The sequence below is a fragment of the Melanerpes formicivorus genome, unplaced genomic scaffold, assembly GCF_026170545.1.
Source record: "Melanerpes formicivorus ecotype bairdi unplaced genomic scaffold, bMelFor1.0.p_v2 SCAF_14, whole genome shotgun sequence".
Classification (NCBI taxonomy): Eukaryota; Metazoa; Chordata; class Aves; order Piciformes; family Picidae; genus Melanerpes; species Melanerpes formicivorus.
Window position 1 is genome coordinate 6393274 of NW_027142366.1, and position 22380 is coordinate 6415653.

General features: G+C 44.4%; 1 protein-coding gene and 1 long non-coding RNA gene across 2 annotated transcripts in view; one reads left to right on the forward strand and one right to left on the reverse strand.

The window, feature by feature from the left end:
* Positions 1-6537: 6537 nt before the first annotated feature.
* On the reverse strand, positions 6538-8873 carry FOXL3 (forkhead box L3). Its single transcript, XM_068146746.1, has 3 exons — positions 8702-8873; positions 7760-7928; positions 6538-7441 (listed from the first exon to the last, which is right to left on the reverse strand). Exons 1-3 carry the CDS (start codon positions 8806-8808, stop codon positions 6959-6961), a joined length of 759 nt encoding a protein of 252 aa, XP_068002847.1. The 5' UTR covers positions 8809-8873; the 3' UTR covers positions 6538-6958.
* Positions 6910-22380, forward strand: part of LOC137445211 (uncharacterized) — a 38528-nt gene continuing 23057 nt past the window's right edge. Inside the window, exon 1 of the long non-coding RNA XR_010988368.1 lies at positions 6910-6999. This is a non-coding gene — a long non-coding RNA (uncharacterized lncRNA). The remainder of the gene's footprint in view (positions 7000-22380) is intronic.

A 22380-nucleotide genomic window follows, 5' to 3' on the forward strand; every position in this document is an offset into this window, starting at 1 on the left:
AAAACACTGCATGCCATACTGCGTTACAGGGCTTGGAAGACCTTCACAACCATAAATTTAGGAACTTGTGGAACACAATGGACTTCAGGATGGAAACAAGCCAGTTGGCCTATCTGGTCAGGTCCATCCCTTCTGTTTGAATTAACAGCTGGATTTCACAGTGGGAGAAATCCGGCAGTTCTTTCTCAGGCGAAATTCTCACAGCTGGATTTGCCTCCAACCGTGGTAGCTAGGGTGGGAGGGAGCACAACTTACTTTGTTATTTTATGTTAGCTCTCTGGGTAAAAAAAATTCCAGTGCAAGTTCCATAGGACTTGGACCTACCCTATTCTTTAATTTAATGACCCTAAGTGCAGTAAGAAAGACATTCCCAGGAAAACAGAGGGGCTGGACTAGGTTTCTTGTGCATTGCAGTGCATATGGTACCCATGTTCACGAGAAAGCAATTAGAAGCTGGATGCTGAGGCAAAATAAAAAGGCAAGACCATTTGTTGCTCTGAGAACTGTTTAGGAGTTGAGCTGTTGGCCCAGTTTGGCAGACAGAGGGACATTTTGGTTTGGTATCATGTGAAAAGTTAAGTTTCACCTATGCTATTTAAACTCCAAACGTAGTTGTACCAAAGTTAATGGATGTACAAGGACTTACACCCTTACAGCAGGGAGGACATGGCCCAAAAGAGACAGAGTGGGGAGGCCAGATGGAATGAGTAGCACAGGATTTCCATGTGCTGGGTTTGGGGATCTGAAGTGTTGATCACAGATTGGAATTTGTGCTACACTTCAAGAGGTGAAGATTAAAGCCCTGTTTACCTTGGAGTGTGTGGGCTAGGTTCTCTCTTTTGTCTGAGCTTGAGTGTGGTGGAGTATTGGGGAGATGCTGCCTTCAATTTACAGTACAGGGGCTTGATACACAATCCCAGGGTCCTTGATCTGCACCATTTTCAAGATCTCAGTCAGCTCTGTACTACAGGAAGACATGTGGCAGAGCTTTTTCCTCAAGGCTTGTCCTTTCAAACCCCTTCCCTTCTGAATGTGTCAACTCTGTCACTAGAGAGGGGAAAGGATATACAAGATTTGGACCTGAACAGGCATTCACTACCCAAAAGAAAACCCTCCATGGCCAGAAGATGGTGGGAGAATCCCCACTCAGCTTCAGAGGAGCATGCAGACTGCTCTGCAAGGTAGCTGAGGACCAAACTGCTGTGCAGTTTAGGAAGGTTGTGTCACCCCAGCAACAAGATGGAGCACAACAAAGCAATAGCATGAGGAGAGCCAGCTCTTTGGTGTGGTTTGACCTTCAAATGCTCCTTGAACACAACTTCTATTTATATGGGAAGTTAATGGGTCTCAACTAATAAGATTTATCAGATTGGCAGAAAAATAGGGGACCTTGGCTTTACTGACAAAGATTTGTTTCCAGCTATCCTAATTTGCATTAACACTCCCACAATAAGAAGGGGGTTCTGCTGAGGTGAAGGTTCCCATAGGTGAGGTCAACCACTGGCCTCTCTTCACTGGTGATGGGAAAGAAAACTGCTGCATCCTTGCCCAAGTACTTTGAATTTCATTCTGAGGTGAGCACGTCATCTTGGTGTTCAAAGACCACTTCTGGGACACCAGTGACAAAACCCTAAGAAATTAAATCATTAGAAGTCAAATCATTGCAGAGTAACCTGGCTCAGCGCCATCAAAATCTTTGTGTTATCATCTGAAGCCTTCCTTTTGCAAAGAAAAACAAACAAAGCACCCCAGGGTCCCCCAGTGAGGCCAAGCCTAACTTCTCCCCAGAAAGAAAACTTTCATCTTTCCTTTGCCAAGGTATTTATGATCCTGAAAGGAGAGGACAAAAGGCTTCTTCTTCCCCTGCCTTGCCCACCAGTCTGGTAGGGAGGAGCTGCTCTCCTGTGCCTGCCTCCTGACTCATCCCAGGTTTAGAACAGGCAGTGTGAACCCTCTCAAAGGAAAATACCTCTTTTGGGGTTAGGAAACCCATGGCTCATTCTGGGTCTCTCTTTGTGACCAGGAAGTCCTGTTGAGAGGAGGCATTGAGCCAAACACTAATACCTTGCCTGTGGACAGCCTAAGGAGCCTGGTGATAGCCTTGCTGGCCTTCAGACCCTACCCTGCACTGCTCAGGCCTGGTTTCAGCTCAGCTTCTGACCTGTGTACCAAACCAGCTGTGTCTGGAGAACATTCACCTGCTTCAACATGGGGCAATGAGGGATGTTCCTGTGAGAGCTGCTTTTTCATTTCATTATGGCTTTATGCAAGTGGCTGACAGAATGGAATGGAATGGAATGGAATGGAATGGAATGGAATGGAATGGAATGGAATGGGATGGAATGGAATGGAATGGGATGGAACGGAACGGAACGGAACAGAATAGAATAGAATAGAATAGAATAGAATAGAATAGAATAGAATAGAATAGAATAGAATAGAATAGAATAGAATAGAATTAACCAGGTTGGAAAAGACCTTAGAGATCATCAAGCCCAACCTAGCACCCAACACCATATAATCAACTAAACCATGGCACTAAGTGACACATCCAGATTCTTCTTAAATTCTTCTAGTGATGGTGACTCCACCACCTCCCTGGACAGCACATTCCAATGGCCAATCTCTCTTTCTGGGAAGAACTTCTTCCTAACATCCAGCCTAAACCTTCCCTGGTGCAGCTTGAGACTGTGTCCTCTTGTTCTGGTGCTGGTTGCCTGGGAGATGAGACCAACCCCCACCTGGCTACAACCTCCCTTCAGGTAGTTGTGGATGGCAATAAGGTCTCCTCTGAGCCTCCTTTTCTCCAGGATAAGCAACCCCACCTCCCTCAGCCTCTCCTCATAAGGCTTGTGTTCCAAACCCCTCCCCGGCTTTGTTGCCCTTCTCTGGATATATTCCAGCGAAGGGACAGGCTGCAGTAGAGCTGGGAAAAAAAAAACACCACACCAAAAAAGCTCTAGATTCAGAATGCAGGGGATAAAAAGCAAGGAAAAAAAAAACCCAATCCTTGACTTTTCCTCCCCCCCCTTCCCCGAGCCAAGGTAATTTAGGTAAATTTCTCCCCGCCCGGCACACGGCGATCGCTCACAACTTTGTTAATGGAAACCTGGTGATCCATGACACTTGTGTGGGAGACATTTGCTCGGGGGTAATACAATATTAATGTTAATATCAATGATCGATCAGAGGATTTGCAAGAAAGGCATAAAGTCTTTAATTATAATTACATTGGGAATGGCTTTGTAATGGCGCCGACATTTGAATAAGGTCACGTCTAGCCCTCACCCCTGTTATGTTGTTCTATATTAAATGCCATTCACTTTAAGTGCTGGAAACCTTTCTGGAGTAGTCAGAATATAATATACTGAGTCAATTGAAATATGTCCCTTCTCATTTTTTCTTTCTTTCTTTCTTTCTTTTTTTTGGGGGGGTGGGGGGAAATATGATTGATATCCTTTGCAAAACAAATGTTAACAGCCATTTGTACACAAATTCCTGTGATTATATGGTGGGGAAACTCAAGGCTGACAGCCTCTCCTAGCAGGCACTTTACCGTGAGCAAAGGACATGGCTGTTTGTGAATATTAATTCACCTTGCTGAAAAAAATGGGTTTGGATCTCTGCTGGGTTCTGTTTCTGCCTTTCCTAAAGCGTTTAGGCTTGAGGTGAGGAGGAAGTTCTTCACAGAAAGAGTTATTGGCCAGTGGAATGTGCTGCCCAAGGAGGTGGTGGAGTCACCGTCCCTGAAGGTGTTCAAAAAGGGATTGGACATAGCACTTGGGGCCATGGTTTAGTTAGTCATGAGGTGTTGGGTGACAGGTTGGACTTGATGGTCTTTGAGGTCTTTTCCAACCTGATTGATTCTATGATTCTATGATTCTTTTCCCCTGACCATTTCTATGAGTCTTTCCCAGCCTTATTGTTTCTATGATTCTATGATTCCATGTTTCTTTTCTCCTGACCATTTCTATGAGTCTTTCCCAACCTTATTGTTTCTATGTTTCTATGATTCTGATTCTATGATTCTTTTCCCCTGACCTTTTCTATGAGTCTTTCCCAACCTTATTGTTTCTATGATTCTATGATTCTATGATTCTATGATTCTGATTCTATGATTCTTTTCCCCTGACCATTTCTATGAGTCTTTCCCAACCTTATTGTTTCTATGATTCTATGATTCTATGATGCTATGATTCTGATTCTATGATTCTTTTCCCCTGACCATTTCTATGAGTCTTTCCCAACCTTATTGTTTCTATGATTCTATGATTCTATGATTCTATGATTCTATGATTCTGATTCTATGATTCTTTTCTCCTGGCCATTTCTATGAGTCTTTCCCAACCTTATTGTTTCTATGATTCTATGATTCTATGATTCTATGATTCTTTTCCCCTGACCATTTCTATGAGTCTTTTCCAACCCTATTGATTCTATGATTCTATGATTCTCTTCCCCTGACCATTTCTATGAGTCTTTCCCAACCTGATTGATTCTATGATTCTATATTGCATAGTAGCCACAACTGGCACTCCACTGGCCTCAGCAGCCCTCTGTGTTCACCTGGGTAAGGTGTAAGCTTAGCAGGAACATTTGCCCTCGTTGAGTTGCCTCTTTCTAACAGCATCAAGGAAGAGCACGTAGTAAGAACCATATTTACACATTTCACAGGAAAAATAATAAATATATATTTCAAGTATACTGCAAATGTGCACTGTAACTATCAGCCTAACAGCAGCATTGACATGTTCAAAGCAAGAAAAGAAATCTGCATATAAAGCATGAGTATATAAATGAAGGCAGGGTCCTAGAGGTGCACACATACCAGCCCACATGTGAGTGCATGCATACATTGAAGTATTAAGTGAGGACATGCTCTCCCCACATCTATTTACTACTGAACATAAATAGTAAAGGAGCAAATTCTCATCCCTCCTCAAATGAGAACCCATCTGCCCAGGGATCCCAGAGGTTTTGTTTCTCCTTTTTTTAACATCAGTGGAAACAGGAGATCAGTTAGGTCTGATGAGTCAGATTTTGCTTTCTGATAATGGCCCCAAATAACCACCAATTCACAGAGAGCTTGAAAGCTCCCATCTGATGGCATAACTTAGCCACAAGGAATCATCCCCTCCAGAGTTTGGAAGGCATGCAGTGATGTAACTGAGATGAGTTTCCATTTTGTCTTTTCTGAAGAAGAAGGAGCAGCAGCAAAGACTTTTTGCATGCTATGGAAATGCCTAAAGATGGCAAGTTTTATAGTTCCCCCCCCCAAAAGAAACAACAAAAAATATCAGCATTTATTACCAATCAGTGTGAAATACCACTGATGGTAAATTTTAAGTATATGGCAGGAGTTTCAGCATCATGACAACATACATCATGCATTTTTACAACATGTAAGTGCAGTGATATTCCTCCTTTTTTTCCCCAATAACAATATATAAGAATATATAGTATAAATGTACAGTATATATTAGACACAATGTAAAATAACTTACTGAAATGTCAAAGCTTCTGCATTAAAAATTCAAGTCATGCCCAAGCATATCTCTAGCACAGTTTTGCCTCTCTCATACACCTTCATTTACCTTTAGTTCACGTTGCAAAGATCATTTTCTCTCTCTCTGTGTAATTGCTTAAAACCCCCAGAGTCCTTGTCTTTTTTTTTCACCATCATCTGTGCTAGGTGAAGCTTGTTGTAGCCAAGCCCAAACCAAGATTTTGTGGAGTCTTTACTGATGGTGCCATTAGGCATTGGGAAGCAATTAATCATGAATGAGTTGCATAAAGGCAGGTTCTCAAATGCTTGTTACGGTTCAGCATTGTCCATCAGGTTCTGCCCTGCAATATCCCACCACATGCAAATGGTGATGAAATGGAGCTCATGATCTAACATTGCCCTCTCTAAATTACAAACCTCACCAGCTTGGCTGAAATTGTATCAAGTACCACTTTGGTAATTGCTTCCAAGGAGGATCAATAAAGTCTATTTAATAGGAATATGCAATTTGTCTCAAAGCAGGGAGGTGGAATTCCGGCCTTGGTTAGCACTGGATGAAGCTCCTTGCAAAGCTGGGTCTCCATTCACGCTTGCTAAATGAAAGATGTTCAAGGACTATCCTGCAGCATCTCAGGAAGCTTTCTGACAATACAAGGGGAGAGGGTTATGTTTTATTAGTTTCTTTTTTAAATCAAGGCATTAGGGAGGTTCTGTTCCTCTGTCACATCACCCATCAAAGTCAAGCAGAGTTCAACAGCTGTGCAATTAGCTTACTCGAAATGATTTTGAATACAATTTCACTTCGACAGTTTAAGCAATCCTGCCCTGAATGTCAACAAAAATATACTTTAAATCCCTCTAAGTAATTGCATTTTGGAAGGAGTGGTGAATTAAAGCTGCACAACAGTGTGAAACATGGTGTTACAACAAAAAAAAAATAAGGGAAGACAAAGTGGTTGTCTAGGTTTGCTTTGAAGAAAACAAAGTTGCCCCCCTCCTCCTCCCCCCCTCTCAGCCAGTGTAAATCGACAGAATTACACTGCTTTAGATCAGCTTAAGTTCTGACCTATATACTTCAGTGGAATTAATCCTAATTTCCACTGGTGAAAGTGGAATCAACTTCACTTTAATACAGCAAGGGGTGAGCAGTGAGTCTCTTTTCTGTCAGATTTTGCTCGAGAAAAGGAGAGTCTCTGTGGTGTGGAATGATGTCCACAGCAGTTCAGAAAACAAAGTTGGGATTTCATGAATTTGAGCATAGCCAAAGCCAATCTTGGTAGATGTTGTTTGTGCTTTAATCTCAGCAAAGTTCTTAGGGCACAGGCAGAGGTCAGCTGGTGAATCAGTAACCCTTTCTGAGAAGTGCTCGGGAAGCAAACGAGGAGGCAGGCAGCTGACTTTCAGTGACATGAGGGCTGCTGAACACACTGCAACGACCACAAACAGATAACATCACATTGTCCAGAACTGGAGATTGATTTGCTGGGCCTCCAGTAGGTGATATTTACTTTCTTGCATACGATATTGAGATCTCAGGACAGGCAGAGGGTCGGGGGCTGAAAGGATGTAATCAATGCTGAATTTGATTTCGGAATCCGATTTTGCTAAGGAGGAACTGCTTAGGCTCTGCCTGTTAGTCATGCTGTTTGGAGCAAGCCCACGAGCCTCCAGTAGTCTTGGGCCTGATTCAATTCTTTCGTGTTTACTTTCGGGAGAGGAAATGTTGTTTAAAGCAGAGTCCATGGAAGACATGTTGGAGGATGAAGGACTTTTCCCTCTGCTTGGTCTCTGCTCCTTATGTTCCCTTTTCATGTTCCTCCTCCTTCGTCTCCGCCTGTAGTTCCCATTTTCAAAGAGATCCAGCATGGATTCGCATCCCGTCGCAAAGCTCCAATAGTTTCCTTTCCCCTTCTCATTCCCTTCTGTTCTGGGGACCTGTATTTATTTAAAGGCAGTTCAGTATTTGTATGTGTTACAGATGCTGCTGCTTAACATCTGCATTCATTTACATTCAAGAATGGTGTAAACACACAAGACAAGCCTAGTCTCTTTTATTGTACGAACAGGATGCAAACTCCGTCCCCTCAATTTGTTATCTATATCTATTTATATCTCTAATTGACAACCCAGAGAGCTTTTAAGTGATTTGCAGCTCAGCTGTTTGTTTCCCTTCTTTCCCAGTGATGAGATTATTCCTACATCTATTTCTTTTCCCAGCCAGTGTACACATAAATATACAGTTACTGATCTTACCTTTACAAAACAACTGTTAAGTGATAAGTTATGTCGGATGGAGTTCTGCCAGGCTCTTTGATTTGATCTGTAGTAAGGAAATTTCTTCATTATAAAGTCATAAATGCCAGAGAGGGTGACTTTATTTGAAGGACTTTGCTGGATGGCCATTGCAATTAAGGCAATATAGCTGAAAAAAGGAAAACTTGCTGTTACACCATCACCTCACTCACACACTCGGTTTTTAGGACCACATGGGTAGGTGTGTGCCTATATTCTGCTTACAAAAGTTTTCCTGGTGGATTTGTGCCCTGACCTAAGACATCTGAGGGCTAAGTCTTGAGTGTGGTTGCTGCCTCTCCTCTGAGAGTCCCTGGGGTGATAACTCCAGGCAGTTAACTCCAAACTACGCTGTTTGCCCTGGAACTCAGCACAGACTGCTTAGGTACAGGAGGATTACTGAAAGATCACCTACTTCTCAAGCCCCATCAGAAAAGTTTCTCTGACCTGGAAGGCTGCAGTGAGGCAGATCAGGCTCAGAGACACAGTCACTGGAGACCTTGCCTGCTTGAGGAAAGGACCTTAGGTGCCCCTGTGAACATCTATACTATGTGTCTTCCCACCACATCAGGGATTATCTGCCTTTGTTTCTTCCATTGGCATGATGAACATTTAATTCCCCTTCTGGGGAAACCATGAGGTCAGAGGAGACCATCTGAGGTCTGGTGGCTCTACAGCATCCCAGAGTTGCTACGTCCCCACACTGGAGGAAACAAATCATGAACACTTCAAACACAGAGAGGGGGGGAAAGAAATTTGCCCACTGCTGTGCCTGCGCTGGGACCAGAACCACTGCACACACCTGGGGAGAGGTCCTGCACTCCCCAAGAGCTGTGACCCCACCATCCCAGAGCTCAGAAACCTCCCCAGAGATGGGGGGGACTTGGAAAAACTTCATCTTACCTGTATGCCGGTCTGGTGAATTTTTTCTCTTCATCAGAACTACAGGTAGGATAATCATCCCCATCGTAATTAAAGCAGTTATAGGGGTACTGCGTGTTGTCAAACATGGTCCTGCTCCTTGCTCAGCTCCTGTGGAGTGAGAGAGATGGAGTGATGTTTCTCAGAGCCTGGACTCCCTCCTCCCTTCTTCCCTCCCCTCTGTCTGTCTCGTTCCCTCTCTCCCCCCTCCTCACACTCGCTCTGCTCCGTGCATACACACTCCCCGTGATGGGGTGGGGATTGGTTTTGCAATTCTCGCGTCCCAGACAGCCCGTCTGTTAGGATATTATATTTGGGGGGTGGGGGGGGATTGGGAGGGGGTGGCTTGTTATTGTTGTTATTGCTGTTGCCTCCAATGGGGTGTTGGAGCCAGGCGGCTGGTGACGGATGGAGCTGGTGAATTGGGGGTGAACCTTTGAACCGGGGAGTGTGCACCGCCGGTAGCCCTGCTTAGCTCGCTGGGTGGTCCGGGCTGGAGCGGGGCCAAGCTCTCAACCCCTCTACCCACATCCCCCCCACCCCGCTCCCCCCCGCGCCACATCCCCAATGTGACAAAAGCAAACAGCATGATGTTAATAAATCAATGCTTCAAGGTCTCTACTTGGAAATTAAACTTTGAGAAGAGAGTGCAGCTCGCCCCAGCCCTCCCTCCCCCTTCCCCCGCCACCGAGTCCTCCCCCTTCCTATTGCTTCTCTCCCCAGTGAAGCAGGGTGGCTTTCTTATTTATTTATTTTTAGAAACCCCACGTACAACAAACAGACGTTCCAGGCAGTCATGCACGCCTGTCCTGATCTGCAATCTATAATGCAGCATAATGGACATAAATTATGTTTCCATGACTAAAGGAAAATGTGTATGTTCAAAGAAAGTAGAACAGAGGGATGTGAGGGACTACTGTCAAGCAGGAAAGTAAAAGGAAAATAGCTGTAGGCAGGAGAGCTGCCTGTGTGGGCTTTGATCTGAAGGATGAATTAGACTAATAGCCCTGTGTGTTGGCATCCAATACTGTAACAATTTAATAGTTTTTTCGATGCTTTGGAGTGTTTTCCAGCGAGTGATGTAAACTGAAGGCAGCACGCACTGTTGCAGGGGGAACTGAAAAGGTGTAAGCCACACGATAATTAAATTATTTGAAGACAGCTCTGTCCCAGGAACTAGCCCCAGGAGGAAATGGGTGTTGGAAAAGAGAAAGCAAATTGGTGTGCAGAGAGTTACCTGCATGGAAGTCTAAAAGGAGAACCACTCGAAATGCAACTCCTCTCTTCTATAGCTTCTCCCATACGAAGTAACCCCCCCCTAACCTTTTGGGGTTAATGGGTGCAATTAGGAGGAAACTCATCCATGTGATAAAGAACCCTCCAAAGTCATCCTGAAGTGGCTCCCGTAGTTTTGACAAAGATGGACACAGAGAATGGTTTTTCTTCTGTGGGATGTAACAATATATTGGAGTGGGGAGTAGGGGGAATCACATGCCACGAAAAAAAAACCAGCTACAAGAGGTGTTTTCATGGGACTAGGAAGCCAGAGCAGATACCCAAACCAAAAAATTATCTCCACTTAAAAATACATCAATAGGCATAGGCATGAGGCATCCACTGCAGAGAAGATCTTAATTCAAAGGGTCAGCTGCTGCTGCCTTAAGGCGTTACCAAGGCTTTAATATTGAGTAAGGTAGAGCAGATTCTGTGGTGGAGAATGAAACATGCAATGTCTGATCTTCAGTCATACTCTGTCCAGCTGGATGAGAAGCTTTCAAGTAAACAAGCAGACTGGCCACAGGTTGGGGAAGATATTCCCTGACTAATACCTGTGATTTTTGAGACACAAGTAGATGTCTACTTGGACTTTTTTTTTTCTTAGCAGTGATTCTTTTCTTTGGAGGTGTTCTACCTCCCTGAAATTTTAGCAAATCAGAGGGTCTTGCTTCTGATTTCTAACCATTTTGAAAAAGCAGAACTGGGTTAGTTGATGCTGATTTTGCATGACCTATTAGTGTCCTTTTTTCAGGTCTTCATATTCTGTTTATCAAAATTGATTTGCTAAGACAGTCAGACCATAAAACTTGGACCAAAACCTGTAGATATTTGCTGACAGTGTATGTTGGGTGAAGTTTTCTGTGACAGGACTTAGGGGAAAATGATGGCAGTGTCATACATTTAGTAATGTTATTTATCTCATTTCCTGTGTTTCATTGCTGTGTTGAGTGTAAGCAGCTCTGCCATGCCTAGCACCCATTGCAGCTGCTGGTTATCTCTACCCTCTGTGCCAGAGCTCATGACCATTGCATTTCTCACCCATCTCAGTGGAACACCACACTTAAATTTCCACCTCAGTGGCTGGTTTGGGAGACTGAATTCAGCAAATGGAGGTGGGGCATAACAAGCAGTGCTGGTGTCCTTGAGCAGCATCTGAAGAAGGAGTGAGATCGTGGGTGGGTGCAGGGGCAGCTCGGTAAAATCCATAGGAAAGTCCTGTCAGTGCCATTTGTGCAACACATAATCTGTGGATAAATATGATTATTTCCTGATAGCCAGCAGTGGGCTGGAAGATTTAGTTTCTGGCTCTGTAAATATCACTAAATTCACCTGCTGTGAATTCATGTAGACCACAAGGAGGATGCAGACCAGTTTTGAGCCCTGTGAGATCAGAAACAAATCATACATTCTCTCTCATAAACTTGCTCCTGAAATCCAGATATGCAAAGCCAGCTCAGTAATTCCCAAGGTGGTTTTGGTTTTGCCTCTTTCTTTTTTTTTGGTTTGGTTAGTTTGGTTTGTTTTTAAAGCCAGCATACTGATATGCTCTCCCCAAATGAATGTTTATGGTCCCATTATAACCCCTTGAAAATAATCTTCCTGAAGAAATGCTAACTCGCTCTCCTGTGTCTCCTGGCGGAGCTAGCAGGTGCCATGCCTGTGGTGGCAAAACATGTTGTACAATAGCTTTTTTTCCCCCCTAGCATTTGTGCAGCCATTACAGCTGAACTAGGCTAACCATAACTCATCCCTGTCATTACCATAAAAGCATAATTTTTTGCCAGGCTAGTGTTTTCTTACGTTGTATATTTTCAGAACAGAAAGTTGTAAACCATTTGATTTGAGCTTGTAAATAAGCAATAAAAATGCTGTGAGTGATTTCCACTCCTTTCCTCCCCCACCCCTCCCTTTCCCCCCCCCCCCCCTTCTCTTTTTCTTTTTTTTTAACATTGATATTAAAAAGTTATTTGCAATTCTGGTAATTATGACACAGCTTGTGAAAGTCATCCATGAAATACAGAGTGGTCATAAATCCAAACAAGGCTGAGCTACTGATCATTGTAGCTCCTTGGAATAAGAGTCCCTCGGTGTGCAGGACTGCTTGCTGACACCCCAGTTCTTCAGTGTTTCCCAGCATGGCTTCTCCTGCTTTCTCACTGACACTTGAGAGTCAGAGCTGTTTGCAGCTTAGAATCGTAGAATCATAGAATCAATAAGGTTGGAAAAGACCTCAAAGATCATCAAGTCCAACCTGTCACCCAACACCTCATGACTACTGAACCAATGCACCAAGTGCCACGACCAATCCCTTTCTGAACACCTCCAGGGATGGTGACTCCACCACCTCTCTGGGCAGCATATTCCAATGGCTAACAACTCTCTCTGTGAAGAACTTTCTTCTCACCTTGAGCCTAGGACTTGATCCCAAATCTTTTTAATTTATCATAGAACTGTTTGGGTTGGAAGGGACCATTTAAAGGTTATCTAGCCCAGCACCCCTCAGGCAGGAACATCTTCCACCAAATCAGGTTTCTCACATCCCCATCCACATTAACCTTGAACATTTTCAGTGATGGGATGTTTGTAACTGCTGGGCAACATGTTCCAGTGTCACACCCTCACAGGAGAGAATGTCTTCCTTATATTCAATCTAAATTCACAGAAAGAGTAATTGGCCAGTGGAATGTGCTGCCCAGGGAGGTGATGGAGTCCCTATCCCTGGAGGTGTTCAAAAAAGGATTGGGCATGGCACTTGAAGCCATGGTTTAGTTGTCATGAGGTGTTAGGTAGTAGGTAATAGGTTGGACTTGATGATCTCTGAGGTCTTTTCCAACCTGGTTGATTCTATGATAGTGATGCATTCCATTCCATTCCATTCCATTCCATTCCATTCCATTCCATTCCATTCCATTCCATTCCATTCCATTCCATTCCATTCCATTCCATATCAGCCTTTCTTCAGTGTAAATCAGCAGAAACAAGTGGTGGCCTTCAGCATGCTTTGGATCACTCAGTGGTAGTCCATACCAGCAGTACACACATTTTTTTTTAGTACAAGATCTGCAGCTCTGGCAAGTAAAGGAATGGATGAGGAAATGAAGGTGGTGGCACTTACATTTCTGTTTGCTTTGGTATGTGAGAAGAAGGAGAAGGAGAATTCCCCAGACTTGGATGGGTATTTGGTTGTGATGGCAGCTCATACCCTATCATATAAGGGATCTTCTGCCATTCAGCTCAGTGACTCTCATTTATAGGAAAGCATTGAGTCTTGCCACATGGTCCACCTGCACTTCAGTCTAAATTTCTCTCTGCTTCACCCATGTCTGTTGGTTGAATAGCTTTCCCTTCTGCTTCTCTTTTGTGTTAATACGTAGTACTTCATGGAAATACAATTTGCACCACAATTTGTGGTTTTTCTGTTGAAGCTCAGAGGGAATTGTTTGTGTTTCCTAGCTAGGGGATTGTTTGGAGAGGCTTTCCCTCATCTGCATGCCTTCTAGCTGCAGCCACGTTAAGACTCATGCATAAAACACAGCACAGGTTTCTACCAAACCCGGGAACTTGGATGAGAAACCTTCAGTAACAATTCATCACGTTAGAGGTGGTAAATAAGAGAGCAGCTATATAACTAGCTCAGACATATTGTCCCTGCCTTAGCTAGAGGTGGAGATTCACAAAGCATATGTGAAAATCCATTTTTGGCGGTGCTCAGTATGCTTTGGTAGTGAAAAATAGAGAAAGGATGCTTTTCAGGGTGAAAAATCATTTCTTCCACCTCCTTCTGGTTTCTGACTAATGGCCAAACCTCTTTCTTTTTATTCTTTCAGAAGTTCCATCTGGCCAAACTGAGGGCTTTCCACAATCTTGGTAAGCCCTGTGACCACACTGTCATCAGGATGGATTACATTTCCCTCTGGGCCATTGAGAGTTTAGATGGCACTTTCACCAGCTGCCCTGCTCCACCACTCTCCAATGCAATGGGCTGCTCTTTTTTTCCTAACATTACCTACCTTTTCTAGAGAAAAAGAAAGACTTTTCCAATGAGATGTTCTCAAATAGGTGAAGTGATAGCCACTGTGTGTGTGAGAAGCCAGGAGCTGTGGAGAAAGCCTGCAGGTCTGTGAGACCAGCTCCTGGGAGCACTGACTGTCCCGGTGGACCTATGCACACTGACATTTGAGGATAGACTGTGAGTAATATCACACAAATGCTCCCTCCAGTATATTATTTCTCCTTTGCTCCCATGAGGTGATGGCTTCAAAGGCAGTGAAAGGAGAACGTGGACAGGTCTCAAGCTTTTAGACATGTAGGAAGTAAAATTATTCAACCTTTTTTAAGAACCATTTTTCTACTTCCAACCAAAAGTGAGGGAAAGAGATTTTAAAAGGCTAGCAAAGAATTAACAGAATGATGTGAGTTCCATAGGAGGATTTTCAACATAGAATCACAGAATCAATAAGGTTGGAAGAGACCTCAATGATCATCAAGTCAAACCTGTCACCCAAGACCTCATGACTACTAAACCATGTCAACAAGTGCCACGTCCAATCCCCTCTTGAACACCTCCAGGGATGGTGACTCCACCACCTCCTTGGGCAGCACATTCCAATGACTAACAACTCTCCTTTCTCCTCACCTCAAGCCTAAACTTCCCCTGGCGCAGCTTAAGTCTGTCCTTGATTTACACAGGACCTCTGCAGGAGGGATGCTGGTGATTAAGAGGACACATCCCCATTCAGATTTTGGGATTTGGTATCCTTGTCCTCCTCAGTGGCAAAAATTAAAACCCTCCTCTTTAACTTCACAGACAGATGGGATAAAACACACTAGGGACGTGGAAATTTGCACAGGAGGACTGTCCTTTGTGTTGGTGGGATCGTTCCATCCCCCCCAGCTTTGAAGGTTTCCAGAATCACTGATCCATGAGGCTTTTGGAGACAAGTAGGAAGAGCCAGAGGGTTTGAAGAGGGGATAAAACTGAGAGGTGATGCCTATTCCTTGCCACACAGCACACCTCTTGGACCAGCACAACAATCGTGCCTTGACTCAGTCTACACTTGTTTACCACACACGGACATCATCTTGGCACAGCCGCCATACCTCATCCCTCTTTGGTCATTTCTCATTTCAGCTATGTACAAAATCATTTGGCTGTAGGCCTCACTTCATACATTGTTTGAATTCTGCACCAGGCACAGCTAATAACTCGGGCCAGGAAACTTGTTCCAGATGTTAATTAACTCCCTCTGCATTAACTGGAATCACACAATTAAGGCCTGATTATTTATAAAACCATTTTGTTGAGAGAATTAGGGGAATGAACACAAACATCCTGGCTCACACTTTCACACAAATGTCCATGTGCTGCTAAATTGTGGAAACTGGCACAAGTTGTCCCACGCATTTATTTTCAGCCACCATAATTATTCTAGAGGAAAAAGGACAACAGTCAGCCAGGCGTGGAAGAGCAATGATGAAGCAAAGAAGACAATTCCCAGCCAACATAAGGTCTACTGCTGTGGGACCAACAAGCCTCAAAGATGTCTATCAAGTACTCCCTAAGCAATGTGTCTCTCCTACTGCTGCAAAGCTAAATGGCAGAGCACCCTCTTCTTAGCCCCTCACCAACTGCAATATGTAGGAATTTGGTAGCTGCTACTGGAAGAGGCTGCCCAGGGAGGTGGTGAAGTCATCACCCTTGGAGGTGTTCAAAAAGTGTGTAGACATGGCAGTTCAGGACATGATTTAGTGGGCATGGTGGTGTTGGGTTGATGGTTGGATTTGATGATCTTTGGGGTCTTTTCTAACCTTAATGACTCTATGATTCTGCTCAGGGGCTGGAGGGCCTAGCCAGTGTCACATATTTCTTGCTTCAAGAGATTTTTGGGGGTGTCACACAAGCACTTGATAGATCCATGATACAGCAAATTTGAGCTAGTTCAAACCTGTTGCTCCCATGTGCCTTGCACACAGCAAAGTGGGGACTTTCTAATCTCTGATATTGCAAAGTGGACAAATACAAGGCAAGCAAACATGAGATGCCAGCAAACTTTCCCCAGGCTGGCTGAAATCGAGTTGGGGCTGTTCAGTCTGCAGAAGAGAAGGCTCCGAGGTGACCTAATTGTGGCCTTCCAGTATCTGAAGGGGGCCTACAGGAAGGCTGGGGAAGGACTTCTCAGGATCTCAGGTAGTGATAGGACTAGGGGGAATGGAGTGAAGCTGGAGGTGGGGAGATTCAGGCTGGATGTGAGGAGGAGGTTCTTCACCATGAGAGTGGTGAGACCCTGGAATGGGTTGTCCAGGGAGGTGGTCGAGGCCCCGTCCCTGGGGGTGTTTAGGAGCAGGCTGGATGAGGCTCTGTCCAGCCTGATCTAGTGTGGGGTGTCCCTGCCCATGGCAGGGAGATTGGAACTAGATGATCCTTGTGGTCCCTTCCAACCCTGAATGAAACTATGAAACTATGAAATCATGGTGCTGTAAGTGCAAAGGTCCCCTGGCTGTGCAGGTCAGCATCTTCTGGATGGATGAGGAGATGGGGTCTGAGCTGCTGGAGCACATGCACAGCTTGTCTATGTTGCCTGTGTTTCCAGCCACCAGATGGTCACTGAGAAAAGCCATGACTCTCCAGGGACTGTCTGAATCCATTCTGAATCAAGGGGCCATTTGTATCAAGAATCCCTTGACTCCTGAATCCTCCCTTAGACAGTAGTGCTCATGGAACCAGAACACAAAGCTGTGGGGCACAGGGAGACTAAGCAGCTGACGGTCGTTCACTGCCTCTCTCTGCACCCCGTTGGCACCTTCAGCATTACAAACCCTGCACCCTGGGGAGCAGAAGGGAGATGTTGTATTTTGCTGATACTATTTTGAATTTGAAAGTAATAATTCATTCCAGTTCACTTACTCATAACTCTCACCCACGCAGATGTTTTCTGGGAGCTGCATGAACAGTTCCAGAACAACACAGATCAAACTGTTGGGACAAAAGTAACTGCCAACTGGACCCTCAGTGAGTGCTGTTACTGAAAAAGGATATGGTAGGCAGGGACCCCATCTATGTTTGTAATTGAGGAGATTACCTCTGTCCAGGTTCTCCATCTACCCATTTCCCTTGAGGCAGAATCCCTTGTAATTTCTCAGTGAACTGCACTTGTGGCTGCATAAACCTTATGACATTGCAGTTCTCTACTGTCTTTAAAAGGAGATCACACTTTGTGAGAGGTTTCCTACCTCTTAGTTACCAAGTGGTAATTACACTTCCCCTACTATGATTCCTTTGCCACATAACCCATCCCTCCTATAACAGAGAGATTTGATGCATTATTTCCCCCTGTAAGTTCAATTGTCAAGGTTTTTCTTCATTCTGAATAATTTTGATAGCACCAGTTAAAAGCACTCAACTTCATTCCAGGATAAACACTTGATGGTTAATATGTCAGGGGCTTTGATTACATTTCCCTCAATGCCAGGCATAAGCCTGCTTCTCCTCCTCTGAATTAAAGTAATCATTCACAGTTCATCATTTATCATCCTTCAAGTATTTGGGCTGTCTACCACATGAAAGCAACTCTCTGCAGAGAATCACCACCTAATATCATATTTTGAGGTTTCAGCTGATAGCTCCTTAAAGAGGTGTAAGATCCCTTCTTGCTTTTTTCCATCCTTTTCATCTTGTGAGAGGTCTAAAGAGAAATATAGCTTTGATGTCTGCCACCTGAAGTGCATTCTCACCGGTAGGAGTTTCAGGTGAAAATATTGGTCGCATGATGCTAGTCCTTGGATCTGCTGTCAGTGGGAAGGTTGGGAGCTTTGCTGCATCTCTATTTGTGAAGTCATGTTTTATGTTTGAACTGGGTAAGTGTGAGAAAAACAATGGATGTGAAAAAATATAAACCAGCTTTGTTTCTGCCTCTTCTCATGAAGTTGTGACCTTAGGTCCCTGTTCTTTATCAGCATTTCAGTTTGATCAGTCTGAAACGCCTTTGGGATCTAACAGTGTCTGTAGTGCTAAAAGTTTCTCACTTTCCTTATGCTCAGTGTGTCATTGCCTCCTTTAGACAGCTAAAGTTAACAAAATCAAACCTTTAGGAAACTATTTAAAGGGGAGCTCAACTTCTTCCCATTCATTTGGTGTGTGGTGCTTCCAGGCATATGGAATGCAATGGAATGGAATGGAATGGAATGGAATGGAATGGAATAGAATAGAATAGAATAGAATAGAATAGAATAGAATAGAATAGAATAGAATAGAATAGAATAGAATAGAATAGAATAGAATTAGAGTAGAGTAGAGTAGACCAGGTTGGAAAAGGCCTTTGAGATCATCGAGTCCAACCTAGCATCCAACACCACCTAATCAACTAAACCACGGCACCAAGTGCCCCATCCAGGCTCTTCCTAAACACCTCCAGTGATGGCGACTCCACCACCTCCCTGGGCAGCACATTCCAATGCCCAATAACTCTTTCTACGAAGAACTTCTTCCTAACATCCAACCTAAACTTCCCCTGGCACAGCTTGAGACTGTGTCCTCTTGTTCTGGTGCAGGTTGCCTGGGAGAAGAGACCAACCCCCCCTGTCTACAACCTCCCTTCAGATAGTTGTAGACAGCAATAAGGTCTCCCCTGAGCCTCCCCTTCTCCAGGCTAAACACCCTGATCTCCCTCAGCCTCTTCTCACAGGGCTGTGCTTCAAACCCCTCCCCAGCTTTGTTGCCCTTCTCTGGACATGTTCCAGCAAGTCAACATCTTTCCTAAACCGAGGAGCCCAGAACTGGACACAGTCCTCAAGGTGTGGCCTAACCAGTGCTGAGTTCTCAATAAACCACACATCTTGATGAAGAGTTAAAGATTTCCTTATCTGAGAGTCAAATTCTGTGTGTTTTCTGCCTAACCCGTTTTTGCAGTAGCATGTCAGACTAGATGTGTGAGCCAAGGGATGATTATATACAAGCACACCTCTCAGTAAGTGGGTATTTGTCAGGGTATTTATTTCTCTTTAGTAGCTTCCTTGTTTTCTAAGGTGTTCATCAATTCCTACAAATAATTCTCAGGACTTCAGGATTTAGAAATATTGGTCCTAATTCTTGAGCTCTGGATAGAGCATTTTGGGGGAGATAATAGATGATGACTTATATGCATTTAACTGCTGGTGTGAGTGCCTAGGCAAACAGCAATTTATGAACCTTCAAGGATTTGGGGACTCTCTATTTAGCTGCACATGCCAAGGCTGACAAATAGGATCTCAGAAATCATGGGGGAGCAAAGTCAGTGCTCTTACCATGCAAAAGCTATTCTTAAATCCAACTGCTTATGCACTCATCTGCTTTAATGCTTGTGAATAGTCCCCAAAGAGAACAAAATACATCTCTCCTTGCAATCCTCAGCCCAGCAGTATGGTGAAAATGGTATTATACAAAGTTGAAGCTTCACAAAGAGCAGAGCTTGGTTTGTGCCCCATTTACTGCAGCCACACCTCCAAGGGCAACCAAATAACCCAACCTTGCACTTGTCAAAGAGGGCCACAAGCACAGGACTTGTAGCATTCCACACCACAGCAGCTGCTTGGGGTGAATGGGAGCAGAGAAGGAAGAGTTATGTGGGAGGTGACAAAGGAAGTGACATGACCCAGGAAACAACAAGGAATGTGTCTATATTTGACTGCAGATCCTGTTAACGATAGCCTTAAGTAGCAACTTCAGTGTTACCATTTGCAGACTGCCCCATAAAGAGGTGATCAGTGGGTGGAGGTGAGATGTGGGGATGGTTTTGACTATCCTTTCTTTATAGCTGCTGCTAGTCTTGACAAATTGCCATTTTCATTTGATTTTTTTTCTTCTCTCCTTTGCCACCAGTCGATTTGGGGGGAAAAAGATTAGGTGCAACCACAAAAATGAATTCTAAATGCTCTGAGGCTCATGAAGAATGTGCTGACCCTCTAAAACACGTTTTGCCACTGCCCAACACACTGATCTGGTGAAGCAATGATGCAAGACAGACCTCATTGCACTCTACAACTACCTGACAGGATGTTTTAGAGAGGCTGGTGCTGGTCTCTTCTCACAGGTAATTAGTGATAGAACAAAAGGGAATGGCCTCAAGCTATGACTGGGTAGGATTAGACTGAATAGTAGGGGAAAAAAATCACAGAAAGAGTGATCAGACATTGGAATGAGCTGTCCAGGGAGGTGGTTGAGTCACCAACCTTGGACATGTTCAAAGGTCATTTGGATGTGGTGCTTGGGGGGGATATGGTTTAGGGGTGAACCCTGCAGTGCAGGGTTCTCAGTTGGATTTGGTGATCCTGAGGGTCTTTTCCAACCTGAATGTTTCTGTGATCCTTTATTTTGCTTCATGTCTTTAGTTTTATCCCAACCAAACGGCAGTGTGCCCTTGCTAAAAAGAGAAGCAGTGATCTGCAGCAGAAGTAACCCTGCTAAGCAAGCTGCAATGTCTGACAGCAGGAGAACAAATATGGCGCTTTGCTAACTTAATTCTTTGCTAACTTAATGAGAAGGGACCTGGGAGTACTGGTGGACAGTAGGCTGAATATGAGCCAGCAGTGTGCCCAGATGGCCAAGAAGGCCAGTGGCATCCAGAATAGCGTGGCCAGCAGGAGCGGGGAAATATTCTGCTCCTGTACTCAGCACTGGTTAGGCCTCACCTTGAGTCCTGTGTCCAACTCTGGGCTCCTCAGCTCAAGAAAGATGTTGAGTTGCTCAAAGGTGTCCAGAGAAGGGCAACAAAGCTGGGGAGGGGTTTGAAGCACAAGCCCTATGAGGAGAGGCTGAGGGAGCTGGGGTGGTTTAGCCTGGAGAAGAAGAGGCTCAGGGGAGACCTTATTGCTCTCTACAACTACCTGAAGGGAGGTTGTAGCCAGGTGGAGGTTGGTCTCTTCTCCCAGGCAAACAGGGACAGAACAAGAGGACACAGTCTCAAGCTGCACTAGAGGAGGTTTAGGCTGGATGTTAGGAAGAAATACTTCCCAGAAGGAGTGATTTGTCATTGGAATATGCTGCACAGGGAGGTGGTGGAGTCACTATCACTGGAAGTATTTAAAATAAGACTGGATGAGGCACTTGGTGCCATGGTTTAGCTGATTAGATGGTGTTGGGTGCTAGGTTGGACTTGATGATCTTGAGGGTCCTTTCTGACCTGGTTAATTCTGTATCCTGTATTAGCTGACCTCAGCGGTACCTGGAGTTATTTATTCACCATGCTTGGGAATGACCTGAAGCAGCCTCGTACCTGACATGGAGCTCTGGGCTGCTGATGGCAATTTATTCTGCAGAAGCAGCCTATAAACAGGAGCAGGGGGGATCCTGAAAATTGCTCAGATGTGGAGAGATGCATTGGTATTGACAAAGCACATCGGGGTAGGGTTAGGATTTCTAAGAAGCAGGATGTCTGCACTTAAGCAGAGGATTCTATTCTGGCACTTAGTGCAGAGATAGGAGATATCTGCTGGCAGTGAATCACTGTGTCCTGCCAGCTGAGAGAAGTGGAGCATGAGAGTTTTATGGGTCAGACAATGCACTTTTGAGCTATTCTTCAGTAACTAAGCTTGGAAGAGAACCCTTCTTTCTTTGCTCATTTTATTGAATAAGTAAAAACCAGACAGTAGAATGAGAAGGTTGTGGATCATGAAATCTTATTTGCATTTTGAAATTGAACTCAGTGGAAAGCTTGGATCCCAATGGCTCTAAATTTGGAGCATGCAGAATTCATCTCAGCCTTCTTGTGGTTAAGGGCCTACATATCTCTCGCTAGCTTTTGTGGGGGGAAACTACTGAAAAAGGACATTGCAACTATTTATGTATGCTTGTTTGTTTGGTATGGGGCTGAACAGCATCAAGTAGAGAGCCAGAGATGCATTTAGATTAATTCCCCTGGAATATGGGTGGGGGGTGAACATGGTCTTAATTAAAGCTTGGAGTTTAGAAGATTGTTTCCCAAGGTTATTTTTGGTTGCTGGAGTCTGGATCTGAAGTTTGTTGCCTGGCTCCAGCCCCAGTGCATTCATATCTGATTTGGGCAACTTAAAGCTTAATCTTTATTTGGAAGCAAAGGAGAGCAACCGTTCACTTCACAGACTGCAAGGGATGCCCCAAGTTTTCCTCAGGACAGTGCAAAGCTGGGAAATCTGAGCCTTATAAACTGATCCTTCTTGCAGCCTGTCAGTGCATTTTGTTTCCAGAGGAGAGGTAGACTGGGAAACCTCAGAATTTCTTTGAGAAAGAGCACCACCTTTGTGTCACAGTAGCCATCTGAAAAGATTCCTCATCCTGTTGTCCTGCTCTTGCATCTACTCCTCCATGCAATGGTGCTCAATGGCATAGGCTGTGCTATGATGGGAGAAGTGTTGGGAGGAGAAATAGTGATATG